This window comes from Pseudopodoces humilis, chromosome 7, assembly GCF_049639895.1.
Source record: "Pseudopodoces humilis isolate 2021_Gansu_Grassland_sample_001 chromosome 7, ASM4963989v1, whole genome shotgun sequence".
NCBI classification, from domain to species: Eukaryota; Metazoa; Chordata; class Aves; order Passeriformes; family Paridae; genus Pseudopodoces; species Pseudopodoces humilis.
Genome location: NC_142206.1, coordinates 25,954,692 through 25,967,188, shown reverse-complemented (window position 1 = coordinate 25,967,188; position 12,497 = coordinate 25,954,692). Strand labels below are relative to the sequence as shown.

Genomic DNA, 12,497 nt, shown 5'->3' with positions numbered 1-12,497 from the left:
AGAGTTCTCAGCGGAGTAAAACAAGAGGCAAGAAAGGAGATCAGAATGAGATTGTGAAGGACAGAGTTAGCTAGCAGAACTGGGGGGAAGTAAACAGTATAGTTTCAAGACAAACTGTTTCCACAACATAATGTTATGCAATAGTTTTACTGTGCACAGATATTTTTTCTGACCAAAATGTTTCTTACCGACAAGCTTTAACACAAAGACTTCTAGTTGGTGGGATTGGAGACTGTGCAATGTCAATCCAAGAAACATAGTAGGAGATGAAGCCAGAGCTCAGGGAAGAGTGATTCTCAGTCAGTCAACAGTTTTGAGCACTTGTGGTATTGGTATATTTGTCTGTACAAGCTCTTTTAATGCATAAAATAGAGCAGAACCTTGGGTCTTGTTTATCTCAGTACTTCCAGAACTAGCTGACATTCCTCTTCTGCTGAAATAAAGGTACAGAGATCTGCTTTGCGTAAGAGTTTTATGCCTCTGAGTGGGGCAGAACTGCTATCACGTAGTGTAAATGTATTAGGAATAGATCAGGATTCATTGCAAAATGAATCAGGGATGGTTCAGAGGACAAACACTCCTCCCCAAAGAAAGGAAGGGGATGTAGTCCTGGGAGTCTCATTTCTATCAACAATCCTCACCTTTTAGGCAGACTGACAGCTCAAGAGAGAGAGTAAGAGAACAGGATGAGTACAAGAGAGAAAACCTATTTATACTGCTGCACAGCAGAACAAGATGAACAAACAAAGCAAGACCATCCTTTCACCTTGAAGTCACGTCTCAAGCATCACAAGCATTAGCAAAGCACCTGTCCCCACAGTAGTCAGAAAACCAATATGGTTCTACTGGATAGAATCTCAGTGCTCAGTGGCTTCAGTTCTGCTCTCAGTTATGCCCTTGCCACACAGTGAACTGCAGACCTAAGGACTCTGCCCCACTGAGGGCACTGCAGTTGCAGAGAGATAGCTGACAGCAGAAAACTGTGCAATAGTTTCCATGATATTCTTCCTTCTCTGCATCTGTTGTACCTGAGGAAGCCGATCCAGTGCTCTTCATCTACTGGAATGTACACCTGGTCTACGCTTTGCACCACTGCTCCGTCCTTGATCCACAACATCTCGGGATCTTCCATTCCCTCGAGGCTGCAATTTAGTTTCACAGGTTGACCCTGGGACACCTTTAATTTGATTGGAGGTCCTGTAAATTTCATACCTAAAAAAAAAATACTACTCCGCCCCACCCCCAGAAGAAGGGGGGTTGGAGTACAGCAAATTACTCTAGGTTGGTGGTCTGGAATTACATACCCTACCAGCACATGCTGCAGAGGAGTGTGTTAGTCTCAGCACTGCTCTACTATGTCTGCTAAGCGATAGGCAAATGCAAGCACTGAAAGCACAATTGCTGGAGAAAAGTGGCGGTTCAGTGTGTACATGGGGATTTTTTCAACTCCTCTAACAGCAGGGTGATGTTCTGCAGAGCAGTGCCCAAGCAGAGATGCACAGAAACCCCAGAAGCTTCCCCGTGTCAGTGATCCAGCAGTGCTAACTGCATCTGTTCAACATGCTACCACACCTCCCTCTTTTCCCCAGGCCTGGATTTAAGCTACAGTGTTCTTGTGCTGCTAAGAAATCATCACGCTTGCTCCATTGTATACATTTGTAAAGAGGTTGGATATGAGAAAGAATCAATTATGTTTTGTTATTCGGCATACACTGTTCTCCTGCATTACAGAAAGCTTCTCTACAATTTTCAAAATCCATGAAAGCAAAGCCTATTCCACAGCATACCTCACTGAGGAGCAGAACTGTTTAGAGAACAGATATTTCTGTCGCGTGATGTGGGTGTGTGCTGAATGAGCCGCCTGGAGGACCCTTCAGTCCAGCCAAAGGACCACACTGTACCCAGAGCTACACCATTGTGACCCCAAAGCAGCAGGGCCAGAGCTGGTGCAGCTGCTCAGGTTTGTATTGACACAGAAGCGATCAGAATTTGGCCTGGAGCACTGTTACATGTGTGGGTGGATGGGGAGTGTTTCCCTCAAGCAGAAGCGAATGTATGGAATGTGTTACCATGAGAAGACACGGAAGCCAACTATCTAAGCACATTTAAGAAAGACAGGCATATAAAGGAGGAACCAGAAGATCAAAGGAGACCGTGGGAAAACAGTAAGGTAGAAAATACATGTAAAGTTAGTTTTGTTAGGGAGAGTGGCTATTTCCTATGCAGTGGCACAGGACTGACAGACCAGAACTGGTCTAGCCTAGTCCAGTATTACGCTCTGGCAGTGGACTCCACATCCTTCAGAAAAAAAATTACTCCATCACTCTTGCCTGACCCTCACAATACATTACAACTTCACCCAGTTCACTAGGTCTCACAGGATGCCTTGCTAGCCCACAGAGCCGGTCAGAAAGCGCTGCTTAGCGAGCAGCCCTGTTGCTCTCGAACTCTGTTACAGCCTTACCGGTGATCCAACACAGATTTCGGATGTGCCACCTCCCTTCTTGCTCAAACGCCCCCCTCCCACAGCCATGAAGGCACCACCTCACGGGGCAGAGGAGCAGCAGAGGAACTCACAGCGTGGCTGTAACAGCTGGGAGAAGGGGAACCAGCACTGTGGGACCAGCCAGCGCTCTGCCACCCGCAGCCTGTACCCAGATGAGTACCAGTGGTCTAGGAAAAAACCCAGAACACAGGCAAAAGGTCTTTATTCCTTTCCTCAATGAGATTCCTCAGCTGGTTTCCTGACACTCAGTCTTTTGCCTTTCTGTCTGCTGTTACTCATTTAGCAAATTCACGGAGAGCATTGGAAAACGGGCTAGCTGATCATTTGAGCTTAGTTGCTCCAGCTTGTTTGCTGGGCTAAGGATTTGATCACCTTGGGTGAGGATGATCTAACCTTGCATTACTTAACTCAAATGTAACACAAACGACATGTCCCAGTGCATGCCAGAAAGCATCCTCCCTCCCTTTCACCACTCACAGTACTGGAATACAACATGAAAGCTTCATAGCAGCTCTCTCTGTGCTACAGAAAACTGATATAGTCAGGCTGCTACACAAGCACAAACTGACAGACATTTTCATTACAGGCGCCTTCATGGAAAATCAAACTACTCAGCATCCTTCAGACTGCCCTGCTGAAAGAGTTAGCCACAAATGAAACCAGGAAATATTGTTAGAGATCCTTTATAGTTTTCAGTTAGCAGAGAAATCAGTGATGTAGGAAATTAACATACAGTACAAGTGTTCAGTCAGAGTTGCACAGTTTAATCCCTTCATCAATTTCAACCAAAATGCAGAATTACAGATCGGGTATTTTTAATAACTTCACAGGTCAAAAATGCAGTTTTGGCTGCAGCATCTCTTCCGGCAGGTATCAGGAAGAATCACATAGGAGGCAAATAGGGATTTTAATTTCTACCTATTCCTTGTTTTAATCTCCCACCCACTGTTTCTCATCTGACAACACTCTTGACTGTGCAAGAAGTAATTTCATCCAAATAGGTTCCGCCAAGCCTACCTGTAAGAGCTGCAGATTGTGAAATGTATAGATAGGAAATAGAACTGTATTAAATTTCTTATCAAGCAGTTGTCTGAATTGACAGCAAGTGAACACACTAGTTGTCAAAATACATGGCACATCTGTTTGTTTGCTTTTTAAACTTGCTACCTCTGAATATTTTTTTTGTGATGTTGGGAGCGGAGAGAGAGGAAGACGTCTGCTCATGCATGCCAGGGTAAAGGCTTTTTGCTCCTCAGATTCCTTAGGACACTAATCTAGCGATCCAGTCTGTGCCCCAGCCTCCCCAGCTCCGTGTCACTGCACGCACATCGCTCCACACGCAGCGCGGAGCCCAAACTCCCGCTCAAGTCGGGAGGAGGTTGGCCGGGGCGCCGAGACGCTGCAGCACGCTGCCTTTCCCTGCCGACTGGGGGGTGAAACTTCGGAAAATGACTTCGCGAGGGAAAAAAACAACAAAAGCCACTTAGGAATGCGTTAGCGCCCGGCTTTCCTCGGCCACGGCCCGCGCTAGGCACATACCAGTGCGATGCCCCCGCCGACACCGGAGCGGATTACTCGCTACTCTACTCGCGGGCGGGCGAGGCTCGCACAGCCCGGGCTCCCCAGCGCCACGTCGCCGGCCCCACAAACGCGGCGGAGCCGCCCGTGCCCGGCCGGGAGGGGCAAAATGCGCCGGCCCCGACCCCCACCTGTGGCTGCCCGAGGCCCCGCGGCCGCCGCAGCGGGCGGACCAGGCGCCCCGGCGCTCCTGCCCGGCGACCCTCAGCGGGCTGCCGACACCCGTAGGGGTACTACGGCCGAGGGGAGACCCGGTCCGACGGCAGGAGCCGTGCCCCGCAGCCCCTCCCGCCGCACCCGGGGTCTCGGGGGGCAGTGCCCCGCCGCCACCGGGTTGTCAGCCCCGCTCACCTGCCACGGCAGCGACGTCCCGGAGTGCCGCAGCCCAGAGTCCCAGCACGAGGAGCCGCGGGATCGCCATGCTCCGCTTCAGCTCCATCGCTCCCGCACCACCATCCTCCCCCCTGCTCCCGGCGCCGCGGGAGGCTCCCACCGCCCGTGCAGGCGGCGGCGACAGCGGCTGGGGCAGCCCCGCGTCGCCGCCCGAAACCGGGCTCTCCCGGGAGCCTACGGGGACGCTCAAACTTCTGGCTCCGGCCGGGGCGAGCCTCGGGAGAACCTGCTGCGGGGCGACGGCGCGGGTCGGTGGGGTCGGGTCGGGTCCGGTCCGGTGGTCGCCGCCGGGCGATCTCCCCCTGCCGGCTTGGCCGCCGCGGCGCCACTCTGCGGGTCCGTCCGTCCGTCCGTCCCTGCCCAGCCGCCGCCGCCTCCTTCAGGAAATGGCGCTCTCGGGCGGTCACCGAGCGCTGTGCTCCCCCTCTGACATCACGTCATGAATATGCATGAGCCGGGCGCCCACCGCCCCCGAAGCGGCGAATCACCGCGCCCGTCGCCCCCGCTCCGCCGCCCCGGGACGGGAGCGGGGCTCCGAGCCCCCGGGAGGGCGGCACAGGACGGGACGGGGCGGGGCGGCAGCGGTCGGGGAGGGGTGTGGAGGCGGCGCCCCTCGAGGGCTGCTCCGCCGGGCGGCCTGGTTTCCAGAGCGCCGGGAGCGGGTGACCCACATCCGCGGGAGCTGCCGGGGCACCGCTTATCCCCCTAGCCACAAGTGGCCCCTCTGGAGCCCCGGCGCACCATCCCCAGGGGAGGAGGACGTGGGGCCACCACCGGGACTCAGCCCCTCCAAGCCGAGGTTCCGCCGGGATGAGCAGAGCCCCGCCTCATGCACACAGCACCCCCAGCCCCACCTCCCTCGGCCGGCCCTCTCCAGCTCCTTGCTTCGGCCACGCTCTCCCCACCCTCCGGGCCCTGGCCCCGGGGATGCCGCTCACCCCAGCCCGGCGGCTGAACTGTGGAGGAGCACCGGCAAAGGTGAGGACATCCACCCGTGCCCTTCAAGCAGGATCGGCTCGGCCTTGACCATTTTTCCGCTAGCGGGAAAGTAGGGAGAGAGCTTAGGAGGGAGATCTCTGCTGCCACAGGGTTAGTAGAACGGCGTGGAAAAAGTCACTTACAAACAGCGTTTTTAAAAATCTGGCGCTGCCTTTTCGTAGGAGTTACGGTGAGAATCTGGGTTGAAAGGCGCCATAAGGGGCGATATCGTTACAACACGATGCAGCTCTTAGCTCTGCCACAGCCATCAGCGTGCAGCACTTGCCCAGCAGCTCCTGCAACACTCTGGAAACCTGGCTAAAAGGAGAAATGCAGGGAAACTGCATTATCCCCAGGAGGGGGAAGAAGAAACTGAGGCACGAGAAGCTCATATAATTCCATTCCAAACTCTAATCTTCACTCCCCCCCAAGTCATTTGCATTTCTGATAGGAATTCCTAGGGGACTGGAGCAATGCCAAGAAGATGTCATTACTGGAATGAAAATGTCACTCCCTCCCCAGTGCCTCCTGCTGCAATGAGGTAGCTGGGAGGAGACACCGGCAAAGCCATCCATTCGAGTGCTCGTAGGAAGTCTGGTTGCACTTGGGGACAGGAGATCGCCGGGATCACTACAGCTCTCGGGCTGAGATGTTCTATGCTGATGCTTGCTAAAAGCTTCATGCACACTTTGCTGTCGCTGCTGCCTCTCCCCCATGTATCCATCCAGCTACATGGTGTGTTTCTGCACTTACGGCAAAAGCACCCTCCAGACTGTAGCTACTTCTGCATATTTTAGTTGTCTCATGAGAAAAAAATAATGGCTCTTAGAATAATGACATGTTTCTATGGTGTTTTCCTTCTCAGGATTTTTTCTAGCCCTACAATTACAGAGGCTTTACATTACACTGGTCCCATGGGCTCAGGAAGTGCTCCAGTTGTTGTTGCATGGCACAGGCCAGATTTTGGGTTGGTGTAAGAGAGCAAAGCTTTGCTGGAAGCAGTAGACCAAGGGGGATTTTGCTCTGATGGGATTTGACTTCAGCTATTCTGAGAAGGGCTTTGTGTTAACAGTGATAGGCAGGAAGAACCATACGAAAATTGGACTGAAATTCTGCACACACTGCCAGTTGAAGTGCAAACTGCAGTGGGAAAACTTACAGAGAAGTGCAATATCACCATGCAGAAAGCAGAGGAACTGCTGAATCTTAAATGTTTTTAGGAACTGAAGGCAAATAAACTGTCTTGGCCTCTTGTGGCACTGAATCAAGCACCATGGCTTTATTCTTCAGGCTGTAACATCAGTGACAGTGCTCACTGTTCACACACAGGGCACAGCTGCTGGCTCTCTGGATTACATTCTTTCCTTACTTCTGCTGCAATAGTGTGTTGCATCTCACCCAACATGCTGGGAAGTGTAGGTATATTCCAGAAAATGTATGAAGAACTATACAATAATCCAGAGGTGAATGCTCAGTGCTGGGAGACTTCTGAAGAAGAAAAAGAGAAGAAAGGACAAAAGGGAGGGAGGGAGGGAGGGAGGGAGGGGGGGAGGGGGGGAAGGAGGGGGGGAGGGAGGGAGGGAGGGGGGGGGGAAGGAAGGAAGGGAGGAAGGGAGGGAGGGAGGAAGGGAGGGAGGGAGGGAGGGAGGGAGGGAGGGAGGGAGGGAGGGAGGGAGGGAGGGAGGGAGGGGGAAAGAGAGAAGGCAGAAGGAAGAGAAGTATTTGCTGGACTTCCTCACCTTCCTCTACTGTTCAGCCCCTTCTAACTAACTACTGAAACCCAACAGGACATCTGGAACAGGTTATCCCAGTGAGAAAGCACCCCGAACCCCCACTTCCACATGAGAAGCCATAGCCCTAAAGGTTCAACAAAAGCTGCTAGCACATGCCACTGCTTCACTGTCAAAGTAGTCAGTCTGCAACTGGATAGAAAATCCCTGTGTTTTGTACAAGGTGTTTTCTACCTGGGTTTGCACTGGGACTCAAGAACTTACCCACTCCATCCTCTGAGCTGCGATTTGAAAAGGAGCATTAACCCCTCCATTGCTAGGGGGCAGATCCCTCATCCTGCATCAGGAAGCCATGACAATGGCAAGAGCAAGGATGAAGTGGCATTCAAGGGTTGCAGGAGTACAGGAGTTGCTCTGCTGTACAGTGTATGAGACCCAGGATGGCTACTGAGGTGCTTCCTGAGTGGGAGATCTGTTGAAGCCAGCATATTTAGTCCCAGACTAGAACAGGAGCTGCTCCCAGCTTTTTGGTCACCACCAGAGACTACAGCAAGTGACAGGAGGAAGCTCCATGTGTGTGCGGGCTTTCGCAGCTTAGGGATGGCTTCTTAAATGAATGCCCCAAAGTGGGGCCAGAATACAGTGACTGAGGAAGCACAAATCCTGAGGACTTTCCAAAACTTGCCAAGGACACAGGCTGAGAGCTACTGGATAATACAGTGGGTTTTCAGGTCACTGAAAAGGACTAAACTGAGAATAAACTGCCTCCATTCTCTGCCCAACCCATCATAATGGATTGTTCATGTCAGATAATAATAGAGTTTAACATGGCCACTTCTGAGGACCCAAATACAACTCTCCATCTTGGCACACACGTGGGACAAAACTAGCTATCCCAAGACCTTGGGTTTGGTATTTAAAGCCACGTGTGGCTGCAGCAGCAACAGCAGCTCACAAGAAGGCTGAAACTCCTCCTGCTTGTGTCTGGGCTAAGCTTACCATAACTGAGTTATGCTGCTCATTTGGGAATTCTCTTAGCTACAGCTGAACTCTGTTCTCTTTTAATTTATATTATTCTGCCATCTCTTCCCTTCTCCTTTCTTGTCTTCCTCTCAACCACCTTCTTCAGTAAGCAACTGTGTTGAAATATTCCAGCCTCTCTGTTTCAGCCTCATCCAACTCTTACATCTTTCACATGTGCTGGTTTTAACTTTCTGTGTGAATCAAAAAAGGACAGACTTGCATTTACTTTGTCTTCAGAATACGAGGATATCAGGTATGAGTCTGAGCTTTGAGTTCAGGCCTGATCCTTTCCTAGTTCTCAAACTCACCCAGCTCTGCCTGGGTGTAGCAGGTGGCATAATGTAGACAAGGAAGACTAGGATTGGGTCACTGTATGGTGGATCTAAGTTTGGATTTTTCTTTAAGTTTCAAGGTTATCCAGTTTGGCCCCAGCCCAATCATAATCATCACCCCAAGCCCAAACATTGTTCCTCCACATGTCTGGGATGGTTATTTTTTTTAGAGGTGATAAACTAACACATCATATGTGTTATCTGTCTTTTGTGATAAATGCCAAGCTGTCAAAATGAAAATGTCACATAAATCACACATGAAGTATTTACATTAAAAAAGATCAACTCATAAGAATTTTAAAAACCTTTCTGATGGTGCCATCATTTGCAGGTTAGCTAGGTATTGCCAATGTTTCCATTTCTGGAGTTGAAATAAACACAGCACATCAAAACAGAGGCATCAAACAAAACCAAAATGTATTTAACATGGTGCAACAGTCAATGCCATAAGAAATCACTGTATAAGTACGCAGAGTTACATATAATCTACACATATCAATATGACTTTACAAATTTCATATTACATGTTGATACACACAAAATGGACTTGGGAGGAAGCACTTGTTGCCAGCCCCTCTGGGGGCACTTTCTTACCTACTTGTAAGGTAGGGTGAGACAACACTGGTTTTGAGAGTGACCATATGTATTGCGATCTTATTGCGTTCTCCTGTGACTCAGAGTGGATAATAATCTCCACCAGCCATATGACAAAATGGCATGGAGCTTGCTCAGTATACAACCATCCCTTGTGGGACAGAGGTTTGGCAGGTGTGAGGTCCCTGGTGGGTCCTCAGGGTGGCCACAAGGTTCTTGGAGCAGGCCCTGGCTCTCGGAGGGGCCAGGCCAGGAGGCAGAGCCCACAGCCCAGAGTGCAGTGGCATGCTCCGTCAGGACCAGACACCTTCTGGATTTGGAGAGGCTGGCACTAATTCTGGAAGGTGCTATACCTGCTCCAAGGGAAGCCTTGCAGGAAGAGCCTGGAGCCCCAGCAGGAGTGGCCAGGGAAGTTGGCTCCCAGCTGTGCTCCCTGCCTGGGGCTGGGGTGGCACCACATCTCGCCTGGGAAGGTGAAGTGGGCTACAGACCAAAAGCCCTCCTCAGGGCACACAGAAAGCTGAAAGGTAATGTAGGCAGTCCTATAACTGCTGTAATAGACACTGTGGGTGGAAGAGCTTCCTAACAGCTCCAGACTCTCTGTGGGAGGGTTAATACCGTATTTACCTTTCCCTCTCCAGCCCCTCTCCCCTTGTCAAGCCTGTGCTGCTGCGCTCAAGTTGAAGGAATGAAACAACCACAAACCAGGCCTACTGTCCTAAAAATAGTGGCATTAACAGGGCACTAATCTACATTATGGCTCTCAACGATTGCTATCAGGGGTGGAGCTGGACAAGGTAAACTACAGTTGGAAATGCAGCAGTGTCTGCAGATCAGGCAGGGCAGGGTGAGCAAAGGGCATTTTGCTGTATCGGTGTACATCACTGTTCCTGAAAGAAAGTCCTCAGCACTTCTCAGGGGCTTCATTTGTGGCTGTGCGAGCAGTCAGTGACATTTGTGCCATGAATATCTTACTTTTGCCCAATGGAAGAAAATTACACCCTGGAAGATATCCTCACTGGCAAAACCCCAGAAAAAAATGGAAAGCATAAGGGAGAGAACTGAAAAAAAAGGGAAGTTGAGGGTAAAGCGAGAGGAGAACATGAACATAGGAGAGAAGGAATGACAGAAAAAGAGGAAAAAAAAGATGTGGAAAATAAAATTTTTAAAAAAGCAGCTCATTTGGGGTTTGCAGGAGGTGACTCAGCGCCTGCAGATCTGAATTCTCCTTCTGACTTGACTCTGGCTGGCTGTGTGCCTTGTGCCTTGCTCTATCTGAGGTTCTTACCTTGCAAAGCATCCAGGAGGGCAAATGTACTGGCAAAGCACAAGCATTTAAAATCCTCCAGCAGCCACAACAATCAAATGCTGTGACTGAAACGTGAAAAAAAAGAATGAGGGGGAGATGGGAGGAGAGGCAGGGAATCAAGGAGCAGAGGAAGGGTGAGGTGTGAAAGAGAGGAATGGGGAATGAAAGACACGGGAGACCAGGTGGAGGGGGAGGAGATCTTGGAAATGAGGTTAGGTATTGGTCAGAGTCTCTAAGTCCTCTTGCAATGGCAGGGGGAAGAGCTGAAACTCATCCTGCTGACCTGCTGTAGAGACTGACACTCTCAGGCTCCTCACCGGTGTCACCTCTGCAATCCCTGTCCCAGAGCAGAGGAGCCAAGTAACCACCAAGGCCTGTCACAGAGAGGTTTCTAGGCAGGAGGAACGCCTGATGTAGAAATGCCGCCTGTCCTGCCCCTCCGGCCTGTGCACGATCAGGACAGGGAAGAATCTGGCATCGTGGTAGGTTGGGGGGTTCTCGTTGACAGCCAGCTGGCTGGAGTAGGAGCAGCACTGCTCATCCTGGCAGCCCCGGTCTGCAATGCTGCTGCTGCGGCTCCTCCAGAGGCCTGTCCTGTGGGAGCCATGGACGCGGCAGAGCGAGAAGCGGCTGGTGTTGAGGGAGAGGCGGGAGTTGCCGCTGCAGCTGTGGAAAGCGTGGCGTGAGAAGATGGAGGAGGTGCTGGAGGCACGGTTGCAGCGTTCACAGCCGTGGGCTGTTTGGCCGTACCGACACACCGTGTAGCTGTTGTAGGCCGGGGAGTTGGCCAGGTCCATGAGCATGGCCTCCGAGTAGCTGGGGATCAGCTGCCGGTTGGTGCAGATGTGCCACTCCAGCTCGGTGCTGTCCTGCGTGGTGTCCCGGGGCATGCGGTACCGGTACAAGGGCTCCTCCGCCATCGTGGGCGCCGTGTACTCCAGGCCCAGCAGCTTCTCCACATGGTAGTGGACATAAGCAGTCTGATACTCTATGAGTACCCTGAGCGGCCATGAGATCATAAGGACAGCTGCCACCCAGAAAGCATAATGGGACACGTACCACGGGAGGTGATCCGGGTCTCCGTAGGCCATCATAAGCTCTTTAAAATCCACGTTTTTGAGCTGCATGCCTTCCCTCACCTCCATGTAGTCATCTAGCCCCTCGATCTCTGTGAAGAAATGAGCTCTCTGAGTCAGGTAAGAGTTCTCAGACTCAATGTTGGCAAAGCTGAAGCACTTGGTGAACCTCAGCTTGGTGGCTGTATAGCTCTCCAAGCCCAGGAGCTCCTTGGAGATATCCTTGTATCCACAGTGAGAGTAGTCAAACTCAGCCTCAGCCACGTGTGTGTTGACCCTCTCATGGTAGACCTGTGTGGTGGTGTAGGCATCACCGTTGCGGTAGCGGGTCACCTGCCGGGTTCGCCGTACGAAGTGGTAGCTGATGGCCTTCCACCAGATGCATGGGGTGGCTTGCTGCATGCGGTTGATGCACTCGTACACGCTGTCCACGTCTGCCTTGTACTGCAGCTCCCTCTTGACATGGCAGTGCCAGCACTCCACCAGGTACACCACATACAGCATGGAGAGGAAGGCCAGCGGGATATAAACGTAGCCATCTGAGCATGGGCTGTCATGGTAGATCATAGACTTGCCCTTGAAGGAGCTATCAAAGCTGAGCTTGGTGACTCTGGCCAGCTGACACCAGGCTACTGCACCCAGGCAGCCATACATGAGGATGGAGAGGAGGAGGCATTTCCAGTGGGACTCTCGGCACATGCAAGCGCTCAGGGACTGTTTCACGGGGCGTTGCTTCAATCACACCGCCGTGCAAGGGGAGAGAAAGACAAAGAGAGAGCGAGGAACCCGTCAGTCACGCTGCTTTGCACAACACACACAGTGGCTGCTGCCATCAAGGCTGTGTCTGGCTTTTCTCTTGACTGTCTGAGAACTGGGACACCACCCTACTTAATATAAATGTCAATGTAAACAGAAACACCCTGCCAGGGACAGAGGCCTGTGGACAAAGCTCTTTCCTTGCTTCCTTCTGGCTCTGGG

General features: G+C 51.8%; 2 protein-coding genes across 6 annotated transcripts in view; both read right to left on the bottom strand.

Moving 5' to 3' along the window:
* TYRO3 (TYRO3 protein tyrosine kinase) overlaps positions 1 to 4,906 on the bottom strand; it is a 41,464-nt gene extending 36,558 nt beyond the window's left edge. The window contains exons 1-2 of one of the 5 annotated variants that reach the window (XM_005522488.3): positions 4,436 to 4,906; positions 1,029 to 1,212 (exon numbers count right to left, since the gene is read on the bottom strand). In XM_005522488.3, the coding sequence (XP_005522545.1) occupies positions 1,029 to 1,212; positions 4,436 to 4,523 (272 nt within the window). In that variant the 5' untranslated portion in view covers positions 4,524 to 4,906. Of the gene's footprint in view, positions 1 to 1,028; positions 1,227 to 2,577; positions 2,583 to 4,435 lie in introns of those variants that run through there. The other 4 variants (XM_014252137.2, XM_088057654.1, XM_088057655.1 and 1 more) reach the window with 4 other exon arrangements.
* Positions 4,907 to 8,940: 4,034 nt separating this feature from the next.
* Positions 8,941 to 12,247, bottom strand: LOC102108690 (transmembrane protein 151B-like). Its single transcript, XM_005522592.2, has one exon. It carries the CDS (start codon positions 12,216 to 12,218, stop codon positions 10,821 to 10,823), a length of 1,398 nt encoding a protein of 465 aa, XP_005522649.1. The 5' UTR covers positions 12,219 to 12,247; the 3' UTR covers positions 8,941 to 10,820.
* Positions 12,248 to 12,497: the final 250 nt, after the last annotated feature.